Below are 23,833 nucleotides of genomic sequence, written 5' to 3'. Positions count from 1 at the left end.
CGTCACCAGCAAATAATCTGTCACCACCAGAGTAAATTTAATGATGCCAAATGTGGCAATATTCCAAAAAAAAGTTGGTTCACTCCATTTGGAGTGCCTGAGAGTACACGATGCCTCCTCGCCAGGCAGAGGCGAGCAGTCCACCTGTTGAATTCATGCCATGTTTGCTTCACGTAATTGGCACGTGTTGAGGTGACATAATGTCCTCCATGTGGAATGTGTATTGTGCTCCAGGGCTGCTTTAAAAACCCAGAAACAGCCGATTTACAAGCTGTCAAGGCAATTGGATTCGTCGAGTTCTCCAACAAACTGAGTTTAAAATAACCTCTCAGAGCGCCGGAGTGGCCGTTTCAGTGGATCATGAGGTGGACGTATGACCAGATCACACGAGTCCCTCCAGCCGTACGCCAGCTGTCCCATCTATCAGGCCAATCTCAGCTATTGTACCTCTATAAATAGCCCTTGTCGTAATACAGGGAGCCCTTCCATCATCATCCATTCCGCCCTACTCATGCACCATCTCCCCCCCCCACCTTCATTTCTACTATCTCCCCAACACTCCTTACCTCCCCGTCCCCTCCCCCCTTTGTGGTTTCTATGTTCTGAGGAGACCTCGGTGCTCCTTTCCTCCTGTCATATGAGCTGTCACTGTCGACGTCACAAAGGTTCCATGTTGATCTGTCGGTCATGTAAAAGATTTTTTTATGTGTCGGACGTTATGGATGTTTTTTATCGTTGACTCAAGTCTTATTTTCTCAATGTGTTTTCTCTCTTTTTCTCCCCAAGGTTGTCTCTATCTAGAACCAAATCTTTGCCTTCAACTAAACGACTCAAACTCCCAAGTTCCTTTGCATCGTCGCACACCGACCCCCCCCTGTCCATCCCCCCTCGCTGTCCTAGAATCCTTCCTTGCTTCAATTTCTCCTCTTTTTCCCCCCAGATGTCCCACATCAGCCTCCTTCCATCCCTTCCCCCGTTTTCCTCCTTCCATCCCTTTTCAGCTCCTCTCTTTTGTCCTCATGAATATTTCAGACGCAATGGCCAAATCCACGTTTCTGTAGAACTGATATAAACCACTTAGCGGCTGAGGCGAGTCAAAGAGGAGGCGCCAGTAGTCCAGTTTGGGTTTGGCTAGTAAATAACCAGGTTGGAAATAAATAGGTCTTTAAGGATTCCTACGCGTACTGCGAGTCCCAGAGGCCCTCGGCCCCACCTTGCTGCGCTGCTGAGTTCCTGTTAAAGCGCAGTATCAATCAGAAGAGAGCTCCGCCATCCCACTATTAATAAAATATGGATCACACCACCAGTGGATGGCTGGGCCTTGGGAGCTACCCTACTTTCATTAAAGGACTGTTTGGTTCTCCGCTGACGACAGAATGCGGCCCGTGAGGTATTTTTAGCGCTCAAGCCACATTCAGTCTCTGCCGTGAAAAATAAGACACGCACCAACCAGCCAGAACGCATGGCTTTCAAAGATTTTTGTCATTAAGATATTAATGAATCAATGTTCAGACGCGAATGTATTCTTTATTTATCTTCAACAAGATCAAGCTGCAGAAATCGGCTAAAGATAGAAACGTTTTTGGAAGTGGAGGGGCCGTCTTCTGTCTGCCAATTGGAACAAACAGTTTCCATTAGATGACAACTAATGACATTCTTGCTGACCACTTTTATAAATAGAGTCAGGACCTGTCAGGACCAGTCTGGAGGGCTAACCCAAATGGATGCCCCCGTCAGAACTGATCCAGTTCTGGGGCAGAGCTTCAAAGGATGGGGCAACCTTCTGGAAACTAAGCAGTTGAATGACAGATTGTGGCCCCTCAAAATTAGACACTCCCCTGAATCAGTTGAAAAAAAACAACCCACTTTTGGAACATTCTATCTTCAGCACGGTAAAGGACAGATCACAATGTTTACTGGGTCAGTGCTGCAGAATTGGATAACCTTCAGTCTCTTTTTTTTTTTACCTTCTTACCTAATGTGAAGTCAGCAAGGCAGATTTATATAAAGGTGAACAAACCATAAACTTCCTGTTGGCAAGGACGTCAACCTTGAAAAAAAAAGAGGTCAGTTATGTTTCATACAGCATAAAGAGCAGGTTCATACTGAATGAATACAATTAATTCTGAGGTTGAATACTGTAGGTATCCGTTTGGCAGACTCAGCAAATGTTAGACCTGTTAAAAGGTTGTGACAAAGTGAAATATTAAAAGTGGGTATTTTTCTTTTTAATATGAACATTTTATGTTTCATTTTCAACATGTCTGTCTATGATACAAACAATGTGGTCGTGGCCATATTTAGATGCTGTTATTTTGAGTGTTGATGGAGTAGCAACTTTAAAAAGTTATTAGCTTGTCTAGTCTTTATTAGCTGCATCATTTTTAGTCATTTATTGCAGTTAAATCACAGCTAAATCGTTTATTTTGGGTTCATCCTGCTTTAGTAAACCAGCCGATGTGCTACAGTATACAGCTCAATCAAATTCACCGAGCACGCCCGGATGATGCATCTAGCACATTAAACTTAGTTTAACGCTCGCAGTGAGTTTATCGCAAAGATATTTGCTGCATAGGTGGTCAGAAGACATGATTGTTATTATCATTACTGTAGCGATGCGTGGCCTTGATGAGGACCTATTTTTTCTCTGCTCAAGGAAAAAGCCTCTGTATGAAATCTGTGTAGCGGATGTATCTGACCATCCGTCACTCTCAGCCTCGTTCTATCACAACAACAGCCGGCTTTTGATAGAGGTGGAAGAGGGCAACGATCGCATCTATTTCCTCCCCACGTCTGTCCGTCCGCTCTCTCTCTCTCTCTCTCTCTCTCTCTCTCTCTCTCTCTCTCTCTCTCTCTGTTGCATTATCCATCCTCTCCTCTCTTTTCCCTCCCTGCCCTTTCCTTCCATCCACACAGCCAGGGAGAGTCTATCTGATGACCCAGCCTATTAGTTTTTTTCCTCTATTGCCAAACGACGAGTCAGCCAGCCGAACCTGAACGTGTGTGTGTGTGTGTGTGTGTATGTGTGTGTGTGCGTATGTGTGTGAGCATGTGTGTAATCAGTTCAGGCCTGGCTGCGCTAACATGGCTTGGTGAGTTTGTTAGCATATTATTAGTCCGGGGGGTTGTTGAAGCACTTCTCACATTATCTCCTCTAATCACTCCCTAACCAGCCAGACAAACACAACCTTCCATCACCCCCCTACTGACAAACAGCCAATAACAACCTCCCCCTCTGGCTGTGCGTGATCTTGATTGGCTAAAATCAGCGTCAGTCACGGAGGAGGTCGACCACACCTCCTCTCATCTCCTTTCTCCTTCCCCCGTCTCGCTGCGGATTGTATTAATCTGATTTCCTATCTGAATCCCATCTTCTCGAGCCCCCTGCAGATATTTTGTTCTGGGCTCGCCCCGCCCTGCCGCCTCCGCCACCGCCACATCTCTTTCCGGTGTGACAAAGAGAGAAAGACGGCACCTCAATCAGACGAACAATACAAGCCCAAATTAATTCAAATCGCTTTCATGCAAATGTTGGACTGATTCACATTGTGGGACTGTTGAATGAAGGGAGCGCTTGAATTCAGGTATGACTAATCTGGTCAGTGTGTAGGAGCGAATAAGGGACAGTGATGGAGACGAGGGACGCTCGCCGGCAGCCAGTCTGAAGGCCGGTGGGGACGGTGTTGTCTCAGATGTCCTGTGCTGGCTGCAAGGTGGCGGGACAGGGTCGGGGGGGTTATGTGGTTGTCATGACGCTGTGCTCGTTTTCCGGCTGTTGTTTCCACAGCGACTGACAACACTGTTGTCTGCCTGTGGGCTGTTCAATGTATCAATCTCTGTTTTTTTTTTTTATAACAACGACGTGTCCAACCCTTTTGTCTTGTTTTTGTTCTTTCTTGTCTCCCCCTCCTCCTCCTCCTCCTCCTCCTCCTCCTCCTCCTCCCCCCTCCCTTCCACTGTCCCTCCATCCCTCCCTCCCTCCCCTCCCTACAGGATGTGCGTTTGTCACGTTTTCCACCAGAGCTATGGCACAGAATGCAATCAAAGCCATGCACCAGTCTCAGACTATGGAGGTACTGTACTCTTCCCCTACCTTCAACTCTCTCTGTCTATTTCTGTCTTTTTTTAAAAACATGCACTTCACTCTGTTAATGCGCCGGCTATTTAATATGCCGGTCTCCTTTTTGAACATCTGTGACCCACCGCCATGTAAAACTCACTTTCCAGGCCGAGCCCAGTCACATATCCATCACATCTCCAGCCTGGATCCAATCTGAACGCTCATACATTAATGCACATTAATGTTAAATTCTCCAGCAGCAATACGTTAGATTTAGACAGATCGTTGTTATGAGGAGTTCACTTTATTTCATACGCACAGATGATACAGAATTCACAAACTACTGTAAATGAGCCAATTTGAAGTTGTTGAGGAGACTCATCTCAAATAAACAACTTGGAAAACAATAATAATCATCAATCAATCTCCCTAAACTATCATTCAAGTCAACGGCTTCCATCAGAATCAGAAATGGGTTTGTTGCCAAATATGTTTGCGTATAAAGGGATTTGACTTGGTGATTGGTGCATAACAATTAACACAGAACAATAATATGAGACATAATAAAGATAGAAATGTGAAAAATTACAATAGAACATGAAAAATAAACGATATACAAGAATAAGACGTACAAAGAGGACAGCAGCAGCAGTAGTAGGATTACAATATTGAGTAAATGGCGCACATTAAATATAATTAAAGTATCATGAGTTTGATGTAGCTTCACAGCAGTGTAGTCAGACAAGCTCATGTTAATGGGTGAAATACAAATGTGAAGCAAAACTCTAAATATCAGCTCAGATTCATATATTTCTCTTCATTTCTTCAAAATGCATACAGGTAGGGGTCCCGTCTTGAGCTGAGACAAAAATGACATCATCACCACGTACTGTATGTAAAGTGTGGAGTTGTTAAAATGATTTGAGGGATTGTTTTGCACATATGTTGCTCCAAATATTTGGCTCTTACAGGGATTATATAAAGTATGTCCATGTTTAAAGGTGCTATTGACAACGTTGAAAACATCCAGCCACTAGATGTCGCTCTCCCTCTCCCCCTTCCATTTCATTCACGTCACAACTCAGCTGTTGCTCAAAGTGCATGCGCCCTCAATGGGTTGCCAGTTCTAATTACTTGGGACTGGTACCGAAATGCCGCCCGCTTACCACTTTTTTCCACACTAACTGGCAACCCCAAAGACTCTTGACCCCTGACTACAGAGATACCATGTGATACCAACGTCGTTATTCTATTGGATCACAAGCCTTGCTAAAAGCCGCAGCTACATGTCACACATCTAGAAGAAAACAAAACATTAATTTCAGACCGACAACATTTTTTAAATGATTAATTCACATTCAAAAATGATTTTCACAAGAAGTGATACTTTGATTCTGCACTTTTCTAAAATCTCTGTGGATGTTTTTTTTAATATTATTATTATACATTTAAATAAAATTGTTATCAATATGACCATTAATATGAGTTTACAGTTATAGTCATTTGAAGCCAAATTGTGATGTTTATTACTCAACCTAACTAAGTAGTTTTGGAGCATATTTTTGTTCTGTTTTGTTCGTCAACCACATCACATCAAACTGCTTAAAACTTGGGCCACCATCCATGGAAAATAATGTTTCCCTGAAATCGTAATGGAGAGTGCAGTTTAGTTTTATGGGGATCTAATTTTGTAGGACAACGGTCGGCCTAATGGCCTTTGTGCGTGCTCGTGTCTTTTATAAACAAGCTTTTCGTTGTAGACTCATAAATTGCTTAAAGTCCTGTTGAAACGAATGTTAGAGGGTCTGAAGCTTCTCTACTCTGAGTTCTGCCCAGTGAAAAGGGACAGTTACAGGGATTTGATTGGACCGCTAAAAAGTGGGCGGGCCGAAAATGTAATCACAACCTTAACGCTCAAAGTTGCCGGCACTAGTTTAGTAAAGACAAGTTCTGATATAAACATAGGAGGGAATCCATTGTTTTGTATATTCTTTGCATGTATTGTTAAATAGGTGAATTATGTGTTCTAAAAGGATTTAAAGGTTACAGGAAAACAGGAAACAGAAGCCTTCTCCCTCTCTGTTGACTTGTTTGGTCCCAACGTTCCCGACTAGAACAAAGTTAGGCTCGGAGTCGTGACACCTCAGCCACAGTGGGCAGGTTTTTGTCACGGACCTCATCAGCTGCATGGCGGCCCCGGCCTTTGTGTTTCCGGAGGCTTTCAGGCTGCCTTTTGTCAGCGTTGTCGGGCCGCTGACGGGGCAGGGTGACGGCACTGCGATTGGGAGATAATTACATACTGTAAAGTCGGCGTCGGCGAGAGAGAGAAAAATGTGTTAATAACAGGCCGTGTTCAAGAAAAGAGACGCTCGCCCCCGTGGCCCCCTCATTAGAGCTGATCATGATAATCATGGCTGCTATTGATGTGCCGTGACCCTGACATGGCGAAAACCAACGCCGCTGTGTGTACTGTGTGTGGATGTGATATTGTTGCGAGTCCGTGTTGATTTACATGTCCGAGCGGCGCCGTCGTGTCCGTCCTTCTGAGTAGAAGCAGCGGCTCCTCCGACAGCTTGTATTAAACTAGAATTATCCTCACTCTGAGCAGTCGTCAGCCACAATGGGCCGGTAAACACCGCCGGAGTCCTTCGCTTTTATCAGGCTCGCAGGGAAAAAAGCCTTAAACCAGAACACGATATTGCAGTGGACAATGGCAGAATACCTTCATTTCCATTTGAAAACAAGCTGTCTAGCCCCAGGCGGACCCAAATTGCCGCAACCGTTTGTTAATGTTCCTCAGTTTTGCAATTTAAAAGTAATTACTTTGGGTCCGTATGAGAGAATGAGGTCCTGGTAAATAGAGTTTGGTTATTGTCTTGGCACTATTGCACCCTACTGTCTCAGATAGAGCAAGTTTGTGAGCGTACATGTCAGGAGTGGGGGGTGGGGGGGGGCTCGGCTCGCTGATGGCCCTGTCACTGTCATATCCATTCTCATTACAGCGTGACATTCAGGTACACACGGGCACGCTCGCCAACGCGCACGCTCGCTGAATGTCAGGCCCTAATGAAAGTGGATGTGAGCGAGACGGGTGAATCACTGTCCAACCTCTGAAGACACACGACGAGGGAAGTGGCTTCATTGTGTTCTATTGGTGTTGTTACATTATGTTCACCCCCTTTTATAAATACTCGTTTTAGGGCTCGGCTCCTCCCCCCCATCCCCCCTCGCTCCCTATGTCACTAGAGGCCCGCTCACACATTATCACACACCACACCCCGCATCCCCCGCCATCGCCATCCATGCACAAGCATACAAGCACATGCAGATGAGAATGGCGTCTGGTTCAAATAACGAACCAGACACCGAGAGAGGAGACGGACAGATATTAGATCAGATTAATCAGGGCTGAAGCTGAACAAGATGCAGCTGGCTGATCCTGTATGATTTAGCAGGAGGAGTCAGAGTTCGTCCCACTGTCACCAACAGTGTTGGAAAGTACACTGAGATAAACCCTCAGTTGGCATCATTTCATTTGGTAACACTCAGAGTGGCTAAAATATTAAGACATCCTTCTGATACTGATGATTAATGATTTTATTGTAAAAAAATATGGATTAAAAGCGGATGACGTTTCAGTCAGCTACTTGCTGATTGACAGGTCACTACCATGCTACCAATGCAGTTTCTAAGATGAGTTTAACACTTAGCTGTAAAGTTGACCTAGCAGCTTCACACCAGAATCCAGATGGATCCAGATCCAGTAAGGGTGCTGCTCTGCTGCTTGTGATCCACCCATCGCTCCTCCACAGTCCAAATATGGTCACTTCCTTTACTGAACGGAACAGAGAGTGTCATAGTTTGAAGCGTATTTGACGGGTTGGGCGTGACACCATGTTGGTTTTAACGAGTCTTAAATGAGCCGAACTTTGTATTCCTCATTGAACATTATTTGTAAAAGGATTTCAGATCTGGATTCTAGCTGGTCCAGCTCTTCCAACATTTTTGTTTGTATAACAGAGCTTGAATATTAAGGCCAGGCAATTTATTTCTATTCTACATTTAATACAAACTCAAAATGCTTTACAATTTGCATATGATTATTTCAAGATAAGACAAAGACCTTGAGGCGGCCTGTTGTTGAAAGTGGCACCAAATTGAAACATTAACTGTTAATGTGGAGACAAAAGTGAAATGATAGGCAACAGAGAACAAGAAGGTTTTAAGTTCAGATTTAAATTACAGTCAGATTCAGACCTGGATCCTGAGATCATCCAGGAGGTCGTCCCCAAAATGTCACCGATCACTTTTCGGTGCTTGTGTTTGCTCCGTGCAGACTTTTTGTACGTGTGGCGTTTAGGTTAAAGCAAGTGAGCACGAATAAGTCGTACGCGGCACGCAAACTCCTCCTGCCTTCCTTTTAGTCGCTGCACAGCACACGGCCCTGACATTTAAAGAGCTCTCGGCGTGATAAATAAATGAGACGGAGAAGCTTCAGAGCGCAGAAACTCTCTCTTGAAAGCTACGAGAGATTGATTTTCAAGGTAAAAGGACCGGAGCTTATAAGTAGAGTTTGCGTGCGAGCAGCGAGGCGTTTTGGGAGCGATGGGAAGCGATGTGTGATGCTGTCTTCACAGCTGTCTCAGGGAGGGAGTCGGGTTTATTAGCTGAGTGGACGAGTCTGTAACTTCTGTCACAGACAAATCTTTTTTTGTGGACAGGTGAAACCGTGATTAAACATCTGGATAGCATATTTGTGCATATTGTTAGTGCCACAGATCCAAACATGATATGAGCTATAAAGATAGGTATCCAAGTATTTTTTTTTTTTTTGTGTGTGTGTGTAGACGATTTGTCAAACCTTGAAGGAAACAAGACAAAAATAGCATTTCAGAAAGCAGCGTTTTCCTTCTAGAAGCGTCTCCAGGGGCGCGAGGCTCCGGCGAGACCTCGTTTCTTCCTAAAGATGTGAAAGTTGTTCAACGTGGGACACAACCTGCAGCTACACATCTCTCTCCTGAAATAGTGTCAAAACTTAATCGATGCTCCAACACCACATTAATGACATGTTATTTTCACAGTATCTGAACCCAGAGACCATTTGAGACCAAACAGGAAGAGCCTTTTAACGACTCCGCCGTTGTGTTTTTATGTTTAGCATTAGCTGCCTGTTATTAATACGCCAGTGTATCATTACGTTAACAATCTACGAGGGACTCATGACATATTTCGGTGCTCGTAGAAAGATTCATCGCTTTGCCTCCCGCTGTTTGTGTTCAAAAGTGACCAATTGAGAACAAATCAGCCAAATTTAGTTGCACACAACATGAGGTGTAATTTCACCCAGCGGCAGACAGAAGACTGAAAGAGACTTCTAGGGGGTCAACAACCTGCAGCTTTGGCTTTGTCAAAAAAATGATATGTAAATGGGACATTTCTTTTTTTAGATTTTCATTTTGATTCATCATTGTTGCCAAAAAATGTTTCTTCCATTCTCCAATTGTAAAAAGAGAAAGGTTTCAGTGCAGCCTGGTGGTCTAAAGATGACGTTCCCACTCAAGTCAACTGTATTGCTAATCACGTTTTAGGGCAACCTACATTTAAGTTCTCATGATGTATCACAAATTAGCTGCCTAAACATAACTGCTTTTGGTGCATTTTATTTAGTTTTGTTTCTATTTCATAGTCATTTTAAGACAAGCCTGAAACAAATCATTGAAACAAATGATGTTTTTTGCTAAACATAACCATGAAGTTTTGTTGCCTAAACCTACTGTATGCTGTTTGTTGGTTTGTGTTTTTAATCTCTTTAAAACTGCGACCGTTCAGACGTTTCCCATGAAACATAATTGAGAGTGCAGTTTAATTGTATGAGCTGTTTTCTTCAGTGTCCTGCCTCTCATTTGCACTTGGGTCCTCGCTGCATTAGTCTTAATGGCCTACTTTACCTTCATTATACGGCTCAAATATGTTTTTCGGCTTCTTGGCTGATTTTTTTTCTTCTTCTTTTTTTTTGTCCAAAAGTGTCCCTTTTAGACAGCCAGGGTTAATGAAACCTGTTCCAGGGTGGTGAGAACATGTCAGGATGTTTTCTTCATTCCTTGCTTTAGAGAAGTGTCTCAGTGTTCACTTCAGAAAGTCTCAGTATGTTGTTGTTGTTTTCTTTTGCATAGTTGTCTGGAATATAACTTTTTCAGAAACGCAGGCCCTAGTCATTCATTTTCTCACTCTGTCTCATTGAACGCTATAATACTGAACATTTCTGTCCTCGTTCTTTTGGAGATATATAAGGTTACTGGTTACAATGGTAAGAATACTCTGGTACCAGTACAAGTCCTCCATTCAATACAGTAAGCAAGTATTAGCATAAAAATTACTCATTATGCAGAATGGCCCATTAACACCTATTTTCTTAAGCTGACAGATAAATGTGCAAAAGTACAATATCTGCCTCTGAAATGTCATGAAGTAGACACATAAAGTAGCACTTGAGTGAATGACTTTTATGTATTTACTTTTTTACATTTTTACTCTGACTGCTTCATTTTTTTCATTGTGAAGAAACAGGCAGCGAGAAATATTGGGTTAGCGTGAGCATTAACTCAACACAGGCAATGAAGGCAATTTGAATACAGCACAGGAATGTCGGACCCCGTCACTCCCAATGAAACCTAGAGGTAATTACAGAGACGCTATTGCAGAAAGAGTGGCGACCATAAATAGTCTCGGAAACGGGGTTCGATTTCATGAAAATGTTAGGAATGTAACTTTAAGAAGCATGTCATTCTTTGGATTTTTTAAAAAAATCACATCCATCAAATCCATGCTTTCCATTGATGTCGGCTGATTAGCACTACATTCACACCGTGTTTCATATCTGAAGGTTCAAGCTGTTGCTAATCTATGATGAATTATTAAAAATCCCCCCGCGGTACAAATCGATGATGACTTGCTTCTCTGAGCGAAACCAACAGATGGCGACGCTGCCACTTCCCCCCGCGCGTTTTCATCACCAAAGGGTCAAAGTTGACCCAACGACCAATCGCCTGAGAAACTTCAAAGTGTGGCCCGAGTCTTCAGGGAGAGGCGGGCGGCACCGAGCGTGGAGGCCCCGGGCCCTCGGCCCCTCTCCCGGGGCAGGACTCTCATTCTGGGCTGCGTCCCCCCAGCCGGCTCGGTGTCAGCCAGAGTAATGAGATATTTAGCGGGGAGGCATAGGGAGCTCCCGTCTCATGGGGAATGGACTGCAGCGGCAACGCCCCGACTGACACGCTGCCTCCAAATGCAATTCTCCCATCGTCTGCTCTCCTTTATCTGTCACGGCCGGAATAAAGAGGGAAGATGACTGGAGGAGACGTGGTAGACACCTCCTAGGAGGCATGCTAATCCAGCTGATGGAGGCGAGGCCCACAGAGGACGGATCGTCTGGTCCGGGAACAGGCTGGGAAACATCAAGTTACAGCTGGATGTGTTCTAATTCTACATAATCTGGATTATTAGTTCTGATTATGAAGCTAGTTTTACTCTCTGAGTGCAGGCGAAATGTGAGGCGGTCTACCTCAGTGTCACTTATAATAAAATAATATTAACGCTTAAAAATATAAATGATCCTATAGCCAGGTAAAATGATGATGATCATGATGATGATGATGATGATGATGATGATGATGATGATTTCAGAGCCCCGGGGGAGATCATTTTCGGAGAAAAAAAATTCAGAGATTGAAGTTATAAATTTACGAAATAAAAATGAACTTTGATATCCTCTGAGATAAATTTTCAAATTTAAAAAAAAAAAAAAACGTACAGAGGTTATGTTACCAAACCATTCAATTTGTAGTTAATTACTAGTTTATGAGATAAAATATCCATACGTGTCTGTTATGGATACTATATTGCTACGTGAAATATCACAATATGCTGCATCGATTTTTTGCTATTAGTCATAAATGTACAAGAAACTAAGTAAAAACTGTGGTATTCGGCTTGTGAGCTCAAGAACACTTCTAGGGAAGTTACACAATTTAAAAATTATACATTTTTAAAATCTTTTTAGCGTTTCTTTTCCTCCGCTGAATGAGTTTGTCATCCTGAGTACATCCTCCCAACACAAGTCGCCCTTCCTGTCTGCTTCTCTCTGAGATCACTCATCCATGACTCCTCTGTATTGATGGCGTGCAGGTCGTGACTGTGAGGAGGGTCAGCTGACGCTCCTCACTGTACCTGCATGCACCTGCACACACTCCCATCTCGCGCTGTGTGCCGCTGCCTCATCTCAAAGTAGCCGAATCCCTCCTCTCCCCTCCCGCTGAGCTCGGGATCGCGCCTCAAACTAAATGTCTCAATCAAAAGGTTTTTATCCTCCCGTGGCAGATTGCCTTTGTTTCCGACGGATTTGCCCCCAGTTAGGCTTTGATTGCAGTGTGTGAGGAACGGTGCAGTTTGATAGCGCGTGACTTGCTGCTTCAGCCGTCGCTGACTTTCATCAGGACCGCTTTCTTTCCTTCCTGCGTCCCTTTTGAGTCACACCGGAAACGTGACTCTCACGCCAGCGGGCTTTCGGCTTCCGCCCGCGAGGGCTCCGTTATCTGGGAGTCCAGAACGTCTCAGCAGAACAGATTTCACGAGTTCTCCAACTATTTCATCATCTCATATGAAGAGAGGCTTGATGTGTGTGTGTGTGTGTGTGTGTGTGTGTGTGTGTGTGAGAGAGAGAGAACGACAGAGAGAGAGAGAAAGTAAAAAGGCAGAGGGACATGGATGACCAGGAAGAGAGGTTAAGAGGGCAGATTGGAGATTTGGACAAGAAGAAGTGTCCGAATTTCTATTTGAGCAGCAATACGCGTGTGTGTGTGTGTGTGTGTGTGTGTGTGTGTGCGTTTATTATGTACTATTGTGTGTGTTTGTGTCCTTTTCGCCATCATCATAAAACCCTTCATTTTCCTGCCTTTATTATGTGCATCTAGTATATGAATCTTTTTTATGTTTCTATGAGTTTTCACCTGCTATCATCATATGCAGCATAAAGTCTGATTTCCTAATTATGTTTTCTCTTCTATTCCCCCATTCCTTCTCTTCCCTCTTCAACTTTCCTATTTCTCTTTCTCTTTTCTTCCTCGTCTTTGTTCATCTGTTCTCCTCTCCTCCTCATTTCTCGACTCCCCCTTATCCTCTCCTCTCTTCTTTATTCTTTTTATTTTCCCCTCTCTTCTTTCCTTTGTAAATATGTCTCTTCTTTCTTCCTTCTCTTTTGTTTTTTATTCATCTTCTCTCCTCTCTCCCCCTTGCTTTAATCTTTCTTTCTCTCTTCTCGTGTTTTCTTGTTTATTTTTATCTTTTCATCCGTTTTCTTTCCCTCCTCATCCTTGATTTTTCTCCTTTGTCTTCTTTTCTCTCCTCCCCTCTTTTCTCCATTTCCTCTCTTCTTTGTTCCTTCTCTCTCCTCCCCTTTATCTTCCTATGTTCTCCTATTTCCTCTCTTGTTTCCTCTCCTGTTTTGTCTCCTCTTCTTTCATCTTTGCTCCTCTTTCTTCCTTTATTCTCCTCCTCCTTCCCTCCTCTCTTTGCCTCTGCTTCCTCCCCCCTCTCTCCATGTCTCCCTCCCCCACAGGGCTGCTCGTCTCCCATCGTGGTGAAGTTCGCCGACACGCAGAAGGACAAGGAGCAGCGGCGTCTGCAGCAGCAGCTGGCGCAGCAGATGCAGCAGCTCAACAGTGCGACCACCTGGGGGAGCCTGACGGGCCTGGGTGGTCTCACCCCGCAGTATCTGGCTGTAAGGAGAGCCGCCGCGTCGCCCACCATCACCACCCCTTACTGCAGCCCCATGGCCAACGCCGCCGCAGTCAGTGCCCCATTCGAAAACCTCCAACCTGAAAACCCCCCAGATCTCTCCCTCCCTCCTCTCTTTGTTCTCTCTCCTCCATCCTCCTCTTGGGATCCGAGCTGGCGAGGAAATGAGGTTTCTGAACAGGGAAGACCAGAGTTAGAGTCGAACAGGTGGACCCACTCTACACAGAAAGGCAAACCAAAGAGTAAAAGGAATAAAACCAGACTTTACTGATTCATAAAAGCATCACAAAGAGAACAAGGCAAAGTAAAAAGAGTGTCCCATGATGAGATGTAAAACAGCGACACGCTTGTTTTTTTCATCAGCAAAAAGAAAAAAAAAATTCTCAGCACAAGGTTGTTTTTTCTAAGCTTTTGGACAACGACTAAAAGGCAACGGCCGATCACGTTGTGCTGAAAGATACAATATGTACATGTTTATTGTATCAACAACACGCGGGCTCCCCGGGCCGAGACAAAAAAACAACCCAGAAGAAGGCAGCGCAGACCACATAATAATCAATAATACATTTTATTTATAGAGTGCTTTTCATACTTAAAGTTGACAGTTCAAATACAGTTGGTATAGAAACAAACAGACAATCAATAGACAAATCCAACAGTTTACCTGCTCCTGGTCTACAGGGTCCTGGTGCTTGGTCCTCTCTGGTCCACTGTTAGTTTATCTCAAGAAAAGCTGATGAGATCCACAGGACAGAAACACTCGTTGAAAGTTTTGTAATTCTAATATATTCGTGGCTAATTCTTTAGCCGTTGTGGGATTAAATGAGTAAATGATGTGGCAGGGGACAGTGTTGAACCTCTGGGACGCCACTGATCCCCAATTTGAGAAATCCTGCAGTGGTGGCTCGGCTGAACAGCATCTGAGACCTCCAATCGGTTGATTTGTCTAAGTGGGGGATTTGTGGCCTCTTTTTTTTTTTTCTTTTTTTTTTTAAGTAGAGTTCAGAAACCTCATTCTCTCCCGTGTCTCTTCAGATCCTCATTCTCTCGTTGCAGAAACCCTCACCACTAACCCTTGACTCGTTGTTCTTACTTTCTAAATTAACAGCCCAAATGCCCCTTCAAACACGTCTTTCCATTCTCTATTTGTTTCACTCTAAGTACAATTAGCACCTGTCTTCTCAATGAAGCAGAACACAGCTCAGGCAAACAGATGTTTTTGGTTTTTGAGGGATAGATAGATGTTTCTTGAAAGTGTAAAATATAATTTTTGCTATTTCAAACCACTTTTGACAAGATTAAGCTCTATTCTGGTGGTGTTGGGGGGGGGGGGGGCACACAAACAATAGGAACAAGATGTTAATTTGCTGTTAATTCAAGTCTTTGAAGGATGAGATTTTGACAGCATCAGTATTCCACTTTTGTTTTCGGAATCGAATTACTCGGCTAGATTAGAGCTTTCATGCTCAACTTGTCTGAGAGAATTGCGCTGGAATACAAACGCCGCTTGCTTAGAGGAGAGATCAGCCTATATTAGCAGCTCATTTACTCATCGAGCGCTGAGGCAACAGCCACGCTGCTGAACTAGGAGTTTAGTAGACATGTAGCCATCTCCACGCCGCTCACTTCTCTTTCTCCTCTCTTTCTGTGTTTCTGTCTCTCCGCCATCAGCTGCTCCAGCAGGCGACCTCCTCCAGTAACCTGGGAGCCTTCAGCGGGATCCAGCAGATGGCCGGTGAGTCAGACAAATCCGTTGATAAACTCTCCAGTAACCGCCATCGACGACGGCGACGGACTCTTTGTTTCGCCTCTCTGTTGTGTCTTTTTTTGTTCACAGGCTTCTAAAAAAGGACCAAAGAGCATAACAGATGAACTCGCACGTTGGAGTAAAGAGAGATCTTTGCCCCGAAGATTTATTAACTGTTGCTAAGAATTGTCTTGATCTTTTAATGAGGCCAGACAAGAGCTGTGCCCTGGGCGTGTAGCGGTAGCACCGGGATGGATGAATCGCGGGGAGAAAAGAGAATAGTGTCGAGAAGAAGAGAGAAAACGGTTAAAAGCGGGTGGCTTTTGGTGGATGTCTTGCTCTGCAGGCTGGCGCCATCTACTGCTCTCTCACTGTGTTCTGTCATCTGCACTTCCCATATTTCCTCTCAAGAGTATCTGCAGGGGTCAAAGCACATTTCAGCCTTTTTATGGTCATTTTAATGCACAGAGAGTTGAATTTTATCCAACGTGGAGAAGGAAATAAAGACAAAAAGCTGAGAGAATCTGCTTGATTTGCCGTTTTACAGTAAAGCTTTCAAACTCTAAATGGGTTGAATAAGACAACATATGCAAAGAAATAGGAAATGTAAAGTGGGAAGGGACAGTCCAATTCTCCTAAGTGAAGCGGATGCAATAAAAAATGCATATTGTATTAACCCAGTTCTGTATTAATCTAAGCCTGGAGCATGCCAGGAAGCCTCCTATTAAATGTTGAACGAGATAAAATCTCTGTCTTTAAGAAATATAATTTTAAGGGCTTCAAATTGAGGTTATTTGAGATTTTCTGGGACCCGTGGATACTCGCTCTCATCATCTCTGACTTCTTCTCTCTTTCCATTAAACTCTTCTCTCTCTTCTGCTTATTTTAAGCTTCTTTTTTTTTTTTTTTTTTTGCAGAAACTCTGGCACCTCTTCCATCACAGTTTCTTCATCTCACCTCCAGCCTTCGCACTCCTCCTCTATTCTTCTCCTTTCCCATCCTTCTCTGAGTCTCTCTGTGAGCTCTTAATTGCACGCTGTTGAGTCAGGTGGCGCGAGGAAAATTACAATAACACTATCTGAGTGTGATGGGAGTTTGGGTTTTTTTAAGTGGCGAGATCTCTCTAGTATCCTCCGGTTTTCTGTCGTCTGCACTTGAATCTGAACGCATTGCAATTTCCCTGCGGCTGATTTCCATTTTTTTTTTTTTTTTTTGCTCACTCTGCTGTTGAAGCCCAAACACACATTTCCTCACAAACACACTCTTGCACGGATAAACAGGCTCTGGGAATTTTTTTGGATGCCAGGGCAAGCGACGGTGTCTGAATCTGGAGATCTGTTGGTTCTCCATCTGTGAGAGAGAGAGAGAGAGAGAGAGAGAGAGAGAGAGAGAGAGCATTAGTGATTGGCAGGAGATGTGACACAGCTGAATGACATCTGGTCTCAGTCTTTAACACGAGGAGCTGCAGAGCTGAGAGGCTTCAATTACACCAATGAGCATTCAATTAGACGCAGCCAACGCCGGCCTGGTGCAGCCCAGCGCTGCCATACAGGCCGCATGGAGCGCACACACACACACACACACACACACACACACACTCACGTACCATCTGCACAGCCCGGATACTCCGACTCTGATGTGGAAGTAGATTGTATTCGCCTCATTCTGTCCCTCTTTCTTTGCCTTCTCTCTCTCTCTCCGTGAGGCTTCATCTCGACTTTATTCTCCTCTAACCCGGTTATTATTTTTGATATCCCGCTCGCTCCCTTTCTCCTCATGACCGTTTCGAAAATGTATGTTCAATGAGGGAGATAACCTTTTGAGAAATGCGAGTTAGAATTGCCGTTGAGTTGCTTTGAGAAAGGGTGGGAAAGCGGTAGCATGCAGAGAGAGAGAGAGAGAGAGAGAAGGAGCAGTTGTCTTTTTCTGCAGACAAAGGAAGGAAAATAAACTGGGACTTGGAAAGAGGAAAAGAAATGAAAGTGAGAGGAGAGGAGAGGAGAGGAGAGGAGAGGAGAGGAGTAAAAGGCCACGGAAGAAATGAGGAGAAAGAAGGCAGGATTGGAGACAGGAAAACAAGGAGGAAAAGGTAGTTAAGATATGGCAAATGGGAAAGGAGGAAAACAGATGAAAAGTGCAGGTTGGGCAAAGACAATAAAATGGAAAAAGAGAAGCTAATCCGGAGGAATTAAGCATGAAAGATGTGTATGAAAGAAGGGAGGAAAGGAAAGAAAGGCTAGTGGAGGAAAGGAAAATGATAATGGAAAAGGGAAGGAAATGGGGAAAGAGGGAAATTGGAAGAAAAAGGAAAGGAAGAAGATTCAAAGGGAAGGGCATGGAATATAGAAGGCAAAAGGGGAAGGAAGAAAAGAAGAGGAAAAGTGAAATTAAAGGGGAGAAAGGAAGTGGAGAAATGGCTCAAGAAGAGGAAAAGAAGGGCAGAGATAATGGAAGAGCGGAAGATGATTTAGACAGGAAAGGAACGGAAAGAAAGAAAGGGGATGGGTAGGCAGGGGTGGGAAAAGAAAGAAGGGCAAGGAAAGGAATAAAAGGAAGAATAAAGCAAGTAGGAAGAAATAGATGAGTGAAATCAAAGGTCTACAGTCACTATTTGCAATGTAAACCTGCTGAAGTAGTGTTTGTCTGGGCTTCTGGGGTCAAAGGGCAGCGAAGTCACAACTCCACCCGAACAAAGAGCCGTGAAGCCGAGCGTTCTCCTCCTCGCCCATGTGGTTTTCAGCGTACGTTTCACAGAACGTGATAGAAAGAATGGCGGCGGCTGTTTTATGCTCACACTGCCTAGAAATAGAAATCCATTTCAGCTTTTGATGTATCAAAGAAAATTGGGTAAAATGGCTCTGAAAACAAGATGGGTTTTGGCTATGATACGTTTCATAAGTAAGCACAGATGAGTAAAAAGGACACACAAGGGCCCACACACACACACACAAACACACACACACATTTCACACACCTTCTTCTGCAGCAGCTCCTCACAACAACCAAACAAAAAGAACAGGGCGTTTACAAACCTATATATATAGTGTATATATAGGAAACAAGTGTGTGTGTGTATTTTATTGTCCAATCAGAGGTGTGAATCTCAGTGATGAGTCCAGCCGTCTGTTGTCATTGGCTGCTGCGTTGAGTTGCTTGTCTGGGTGAAGGATATCTGTGTCGGGGGTCCGAGGCGGTTGCTGGATCGTCTCCGTGGTGTCCTGTTTGTGTGCGTCTCTTTGTATGTTTGGCGTGTTTGAGTGTGTGCGTACTCCCATGGTACTGTATATACACCCAGACTGTATATACGACACATCAGCTCACATTGACAGTGTCCACCCTCTTAACTCCTAACTAAGCTCATGAGTCAGAGGAAACTTCGCTGTGGTAAGAACAAACTGCTCTGGTGACTGATTCTGTTTGCTTCACACACACACACACACACACACACACACACACACACACACATTCAGGCAGAAAGGTGAAAGGTTTAGTTGTACTCACAGAAGGTGTTTTATAGCCTTTGCTTCCCCATCATTTGGGTGTTGGCATGTAGTCATTAATTCTGCTTAAGTACAGCATGTATGCTAATGCCAGCGAGCGGATTAACAATGAGGAGCGCTCGGCCTGCGGGTGTCCACGGCTACAGCACTTTTAATATTTATTTTTATGTCATGTGCCTCTGTGACTAGAGCGGGAAAATACAACATCGTTACACTCAACCTGTTCTCTCTCCCAACTCCTCAAACACAGCAGTATGCCTGGAGCATTTTCAAACTAAACTTCTGTTTCACAGGAAACAACTTGGATTCACGTTAATTTGTCAAAGATGTTACATATGGGATGTAGGCCTAGTAGCGTTACTTTGTTGAGTAGGCTACGTTATGTTAACGACGTATTAACGTTAAGTAATGTAGTGTTGTGTGATTAAGTAAACTACATTATGTACATAATGTATGAAAACAACATTATGTTAACTACATTATGTACATAATGTAGTTAACTTTAGCTAGCCTACGTTATGTTAGCGACGTATTAACGTTACGTAATGTTATGTGATTAAGTAAACTACATTATGTACATAATGTAGTTAACTTTAGCTAGCCTACATTATGTTAGCGACGTATTAATGTTAAGTAATGTTATGTGATTAAGTAAACTAAATTATGTAAATAATGTAGTTAACTTTAGCTAGCCTACGTTATGTTAGCGACACATTAACGTTAAGTAATGTTGTGTGATTAAGTAAACTACATTATGTACATAACATAGTTAACTTTAGCTAGCCTACGTTATGTTAGCGATGTATTAATGTTAATTAATGTTATGTGATTTAGTAAATTACATTATGTATATAATGTAGTAATGTTACGTTGTTAAGTCGTCCACATTAAATATGCGACTTAGTAACAATAAGTTGTTAAGTAGCCTACATTTTGTAAGCATCTGTTATATAGCATCTAGTCAAGTAGTCTACATTACGTACGTGATGTAGTAACGTTATGTTGTTGAGTAGGCTAGTAGTTATGTATGCAAAGTAAACATTTTAAGTTATGTAATTAAGTAGGCTACGTTATATATGCAATGTATTAAGGTTATGTTGTTGAGTAAGCTGCATTATCTAAACAGTGTATTAACAATAAGAAATATTCTGCAATTAAGTAAACTACATTATGTATGTAATGTAATAAAGTTACGTTGTCGCGTAGGCTGGTTATGTGTGGTAATGTTACATCGTTACCGTAGCGACATTAACTCATTATGTAACATTGCGTAAATTAAAATAAATACATTTTTGATTTTTAACACACAACAAGGACAGTGTTATCCTATTTCATTTCACTTTCTACGTGGATTTTATCACTCTTTATACTACGTCACATGACCACCCACCATAACTACGGCCATGTAGCGCTGCATTGTTTGCTGACCAAGCTGATGAGTTGAGAGTGAGAACGTGTTGTAATATTATAGTTAATACTTAATGCAAGTAATGTGCGAGTAATATTTACTGTCCAAAATGGACTGTCATCTTTTGCCATTTTTGAGAACGGAGGAGAAGAGAAGATTGTTTACGTAAAAGAAACATTATTATGTTATTTATATGACAGGGATTGTGTTCATTGGTATGCAGGAAAGAAAGAAGTTTAAATGAGCCTTAAATGTTAACCTAAAAATGGCAAATTTTCATCTCTTATCCCCAGACAGATGTTGAAAAGACATTTAAAGGCACCCTTTTGTACTTTTGTTTATAGCCGAGCAAAGAAGGAGCTCTAGTTGAATCCCAAGAGAGATAATTGGCTAAAAAAAAGCCGGCATAACTACACTTAGCTTCACTTTTAACAATTTGCTCCTGTATTTCCAAGACTTCTCCACTGAGCTTTTCCCAGACAAAAAGTTTAACTAAATCAGTGAGATAATTTCCGCCTCAGAGAAATGCACCAAACCTAAACACAACAACAGCTGCTTTTACTGATTCAAACACTTCTGGGACTTATTAGCTGCTGCAGACTCTGTGGCAAAGATTCACTAAAGATGGAACAGAAAACATTTTATTTCCAGGCATATAAACACAGTACACACACACACACACACACACACTCCTCTGGTATTCTTGTTCACCTCCGGACGCCGGGCAGCTAACTCGTGTTCGCTCCAGTCCTCTGGTGCGCCGTCCCTGTCCATCCAGGCGAGACCAGCCACGCCTCAGCCTCGCTCCCTCAGGTTTGACACCACCCTCTCTGGCTCCTCTCTCCAGGTATGAGTGCTCTGCAGTTGCAGAACCTGGCCACTTTAGCAGCAGCGGCGGCGGCAGCCCAAAACTCAGCCAGTCCCTCCACCGCAAACCCCATGTCCACCAACGCCGCCTCCTTGGGAGCGTTGACCAGCCCAGGTAACACCGCAGCCAATCAGGTTGGGGGGGGAGGGGGGGTCCGACGCCGGGGCGCGGGTTGGGGGGCCAACGCCTGCCTACGTCCTCCGCTCTCCACCGTTACCATTACCAGTGTTGTCGACCCCCCTTGGCACATCACCGCCATCGCCCATCAACCCCAAACCACCGCTGCCTGACACATGACCATCTCCATTGTCCTTCTGGCACATTCCCCATGGTGTGTGTAACCAAGCTCCGCCTCCACTCCTTAGACCTCCATCTCCACAGAGAAACCACCACCACGCCATCCCGTGACACGCACATCGTATACGTGTGGCGCGTGTGCATGTCCGTGTCTTCCCGTGCTTACGTGTTTCCCGTCAGGTTTCCGGGTGTGTGTTTTTATTTGTGTGTGTGTCTGTGCTTCGACCTCACCAGCTCATGTAGAAACGCTGTTTCGCGGGCGGTCGGGGTTTGTTTGCACCTTTGTGTGTGTTGGTGTTTTGTCCCGTGGCGGGGTGAAGGTGGGGGTGGGCTTCAACAAACCAGCAGGTTGATGTCTGAACTCGGCTCAGGTTAAATATGGCCACCTTCAGATTTCCCCTCCTCTCTCTCTCTCTCTCTCTCTCTCTCTCTCTCTCTCTCTCTCTCTCTCTCTCTCTCTCTGTCTCACACACTGCCTCCTCATTCTCCTCCTCCCCTCCTTGTGTTCCTCCTCGTTGCCCTCGTCTTTTGCTGCTGCCCTCCTTTTGACAAGCTCCCTGTTTCTGCTCCATCATTCTCCCCTTTCATGTCGGCTCGGCCTCGCTCCAGCGGCCGTGGTTTTGCTGTCTCTTTTGGAGCACACTCCCGACAGAGCATGAATGTGAAAAGCTTACCCCCTCCCCCCTTCAAACCCCTCCCCCCTTCAGCACCCACTCCTTCACGTTAACGCTCGTGCCGCTTCCCATCCCACTTCCTGCCTCCACCGAGCCGCTCCACACTGGCGTGAATGCCCCGTTCTTGTCTTCCTCTCCACTCTCTCTCTCTTTTTTTTCACTTTCATCCCAGCCTCTCTCGCTCTCTCTTTTTCTCTCTTTCTCTTCCTGACTTTGAATGTCAGTCCAACCTTGAATAGTACACACTCGGGTTGAGTGTGAATGAGTGGCGCTCTGCTGCATGTCTCAATGAAGCTGGGAATGTCACGGCAGTCTGATAAATATAGACAGTTCTGCATGGAGACAGGCCGGTCCTCTTTTGATTTCCGTGTTGTTGTTTTGCACCATGTGGCGACATAATGCTGCCGTTATCACACATTTATTATTGTACTCGGCTGCTTTGTTGGCATCGCTTTGATGAGTTCAAGCGTAAGAGATTCTTTTGTCAGAAAAAAAAACTTGCGAGCTTTGTGCACCGTACTTCTCCCGCCATCCCCCCCCCCCCCCACCACCACCACCACCACGACAGCTCATGTCTGGACCACGTTTCACATCGCTGTGTGTGCCAGTGTGTGTGTGTGTGTGTGTGTGTGTGTGTTCGTGTCCACTGTGTTGAACTGTGTGTGTGTTTTGGTGATTTAAAAACCAGCTGTGCTCAGTGAAAAGTCACTTAAATATGAGAGAGAATCATAAAGGTTTCACTTTTCTGAAAGATTGTTTGCAAGCATAAAAATCTCTTGCCTTTCTGTTCACGTGCCTGCTTTTTTTCTTTCTTTTTTTTTGATGGTCCTTGTTTCTGTTTTTATAGCGTCACCTTGAACGCAGCAATTTACTTGCTTTTGTGAATCTCTCCTGATCAAAAGTCGTATTACTTTTGTTTTCATTGTGTTTAGAAGCAAATGAAGCACTCTTTTGTCAAATATGTGCACGCACACACAAACACACACACACACATACACACAATACCAGTACACAAATCTGAACGCTGGAAAAAGACGAGTTCAAAATTTGTGTCTCACCATGAAGTTATTGATATTTCGATTTTTTTTTTTTTTTGGTTTTCTTAAATGTTTTGTTTAATGAGACATTATCTCATGGTAACTTTTAGTGAATTCAGGAGAAATCTACAGACGCAAATAGACCAAGTAGTAAAATAAACAGCTAAATGTGTATTAAAGATGTTTTATTTGAAAGAAGATGTAATGGAAAAATGAGGGTGCACTCACACTTGGGCCAGTCGCTCTGTACCGTGCCAAGGCACGACCCTCCCCAGTCCCAACCGGGCCTCAGCACGGTGACCTCTTGTACATAGGTCATCACATTGTAATACGACACTAAATTTATAGTTTACACTCAACTTCTTCATCGGACCACGAAGCCTTTGCCGCCATTGTCTAAAATGATTCTGGTGAGGCTGAAGCCCACCTTTTCCACCCGGACCAGGACCAAGG

General features: G+C 43.9%; 1 protein-coding gene across 8 annotated transcripts in view; it reads left to right on the top strand.

The window, feature by feature from the left end:
- celf2 (cugbp, Elav-like family member 2) overlaps window positions 1-23,833 on the top strand; it is a 203,720-nt gene that overhangs the window by 164,163 nt on the left and 15,724 nt on the right. For 5 of the 8 annotated variants that reach the window (XM_084039204.1, XM_084039205.1, XM_084039200.1 and 2 more), the window contains 4 exons: window positions 3,994-4,073; window positions 13,671-13,832; window positions 15,521-15,584; window positions 21,352-21,486. In XM_084039204.1, coding sequence (XP_083895330.1) covers window positions 3,994-4,073; window positions 13,671-13,832; window positions 15,521-15,584; window positions 21,352-21,486 — 441 coding nt within the window. Of the gene's footprint in view, window positions 1-3,993; window positions 4,074-13,670; window positions 13,902-15,520; window positions 15,585-21,351; window positions 21,487-23,833 lie in introns of all 8 variants that reach the window. The other 3 variants (XM_084039202.1, XM_084039201.1, XM_084039203.1) reach the window with 2 other exon arrangements.

The sequence above is a fragment of the Eutrigla gurnardus genome (assembly GCF_963514095.1).
Source record: "Eutrigla gurnardus genome assembly, chromosome: 21".
In the NCBI taxonomy this organism is placed as follows: domain Eukaryota; kingdom Metazoa; phylum Chordata; class Actinopteri; order Perciformes; family Triglidae; genus Eutrigla; species Eutrigla gurnardus.
This window is presented reverse-complemented; position numbering and strand designations above follow the sequence as displayed.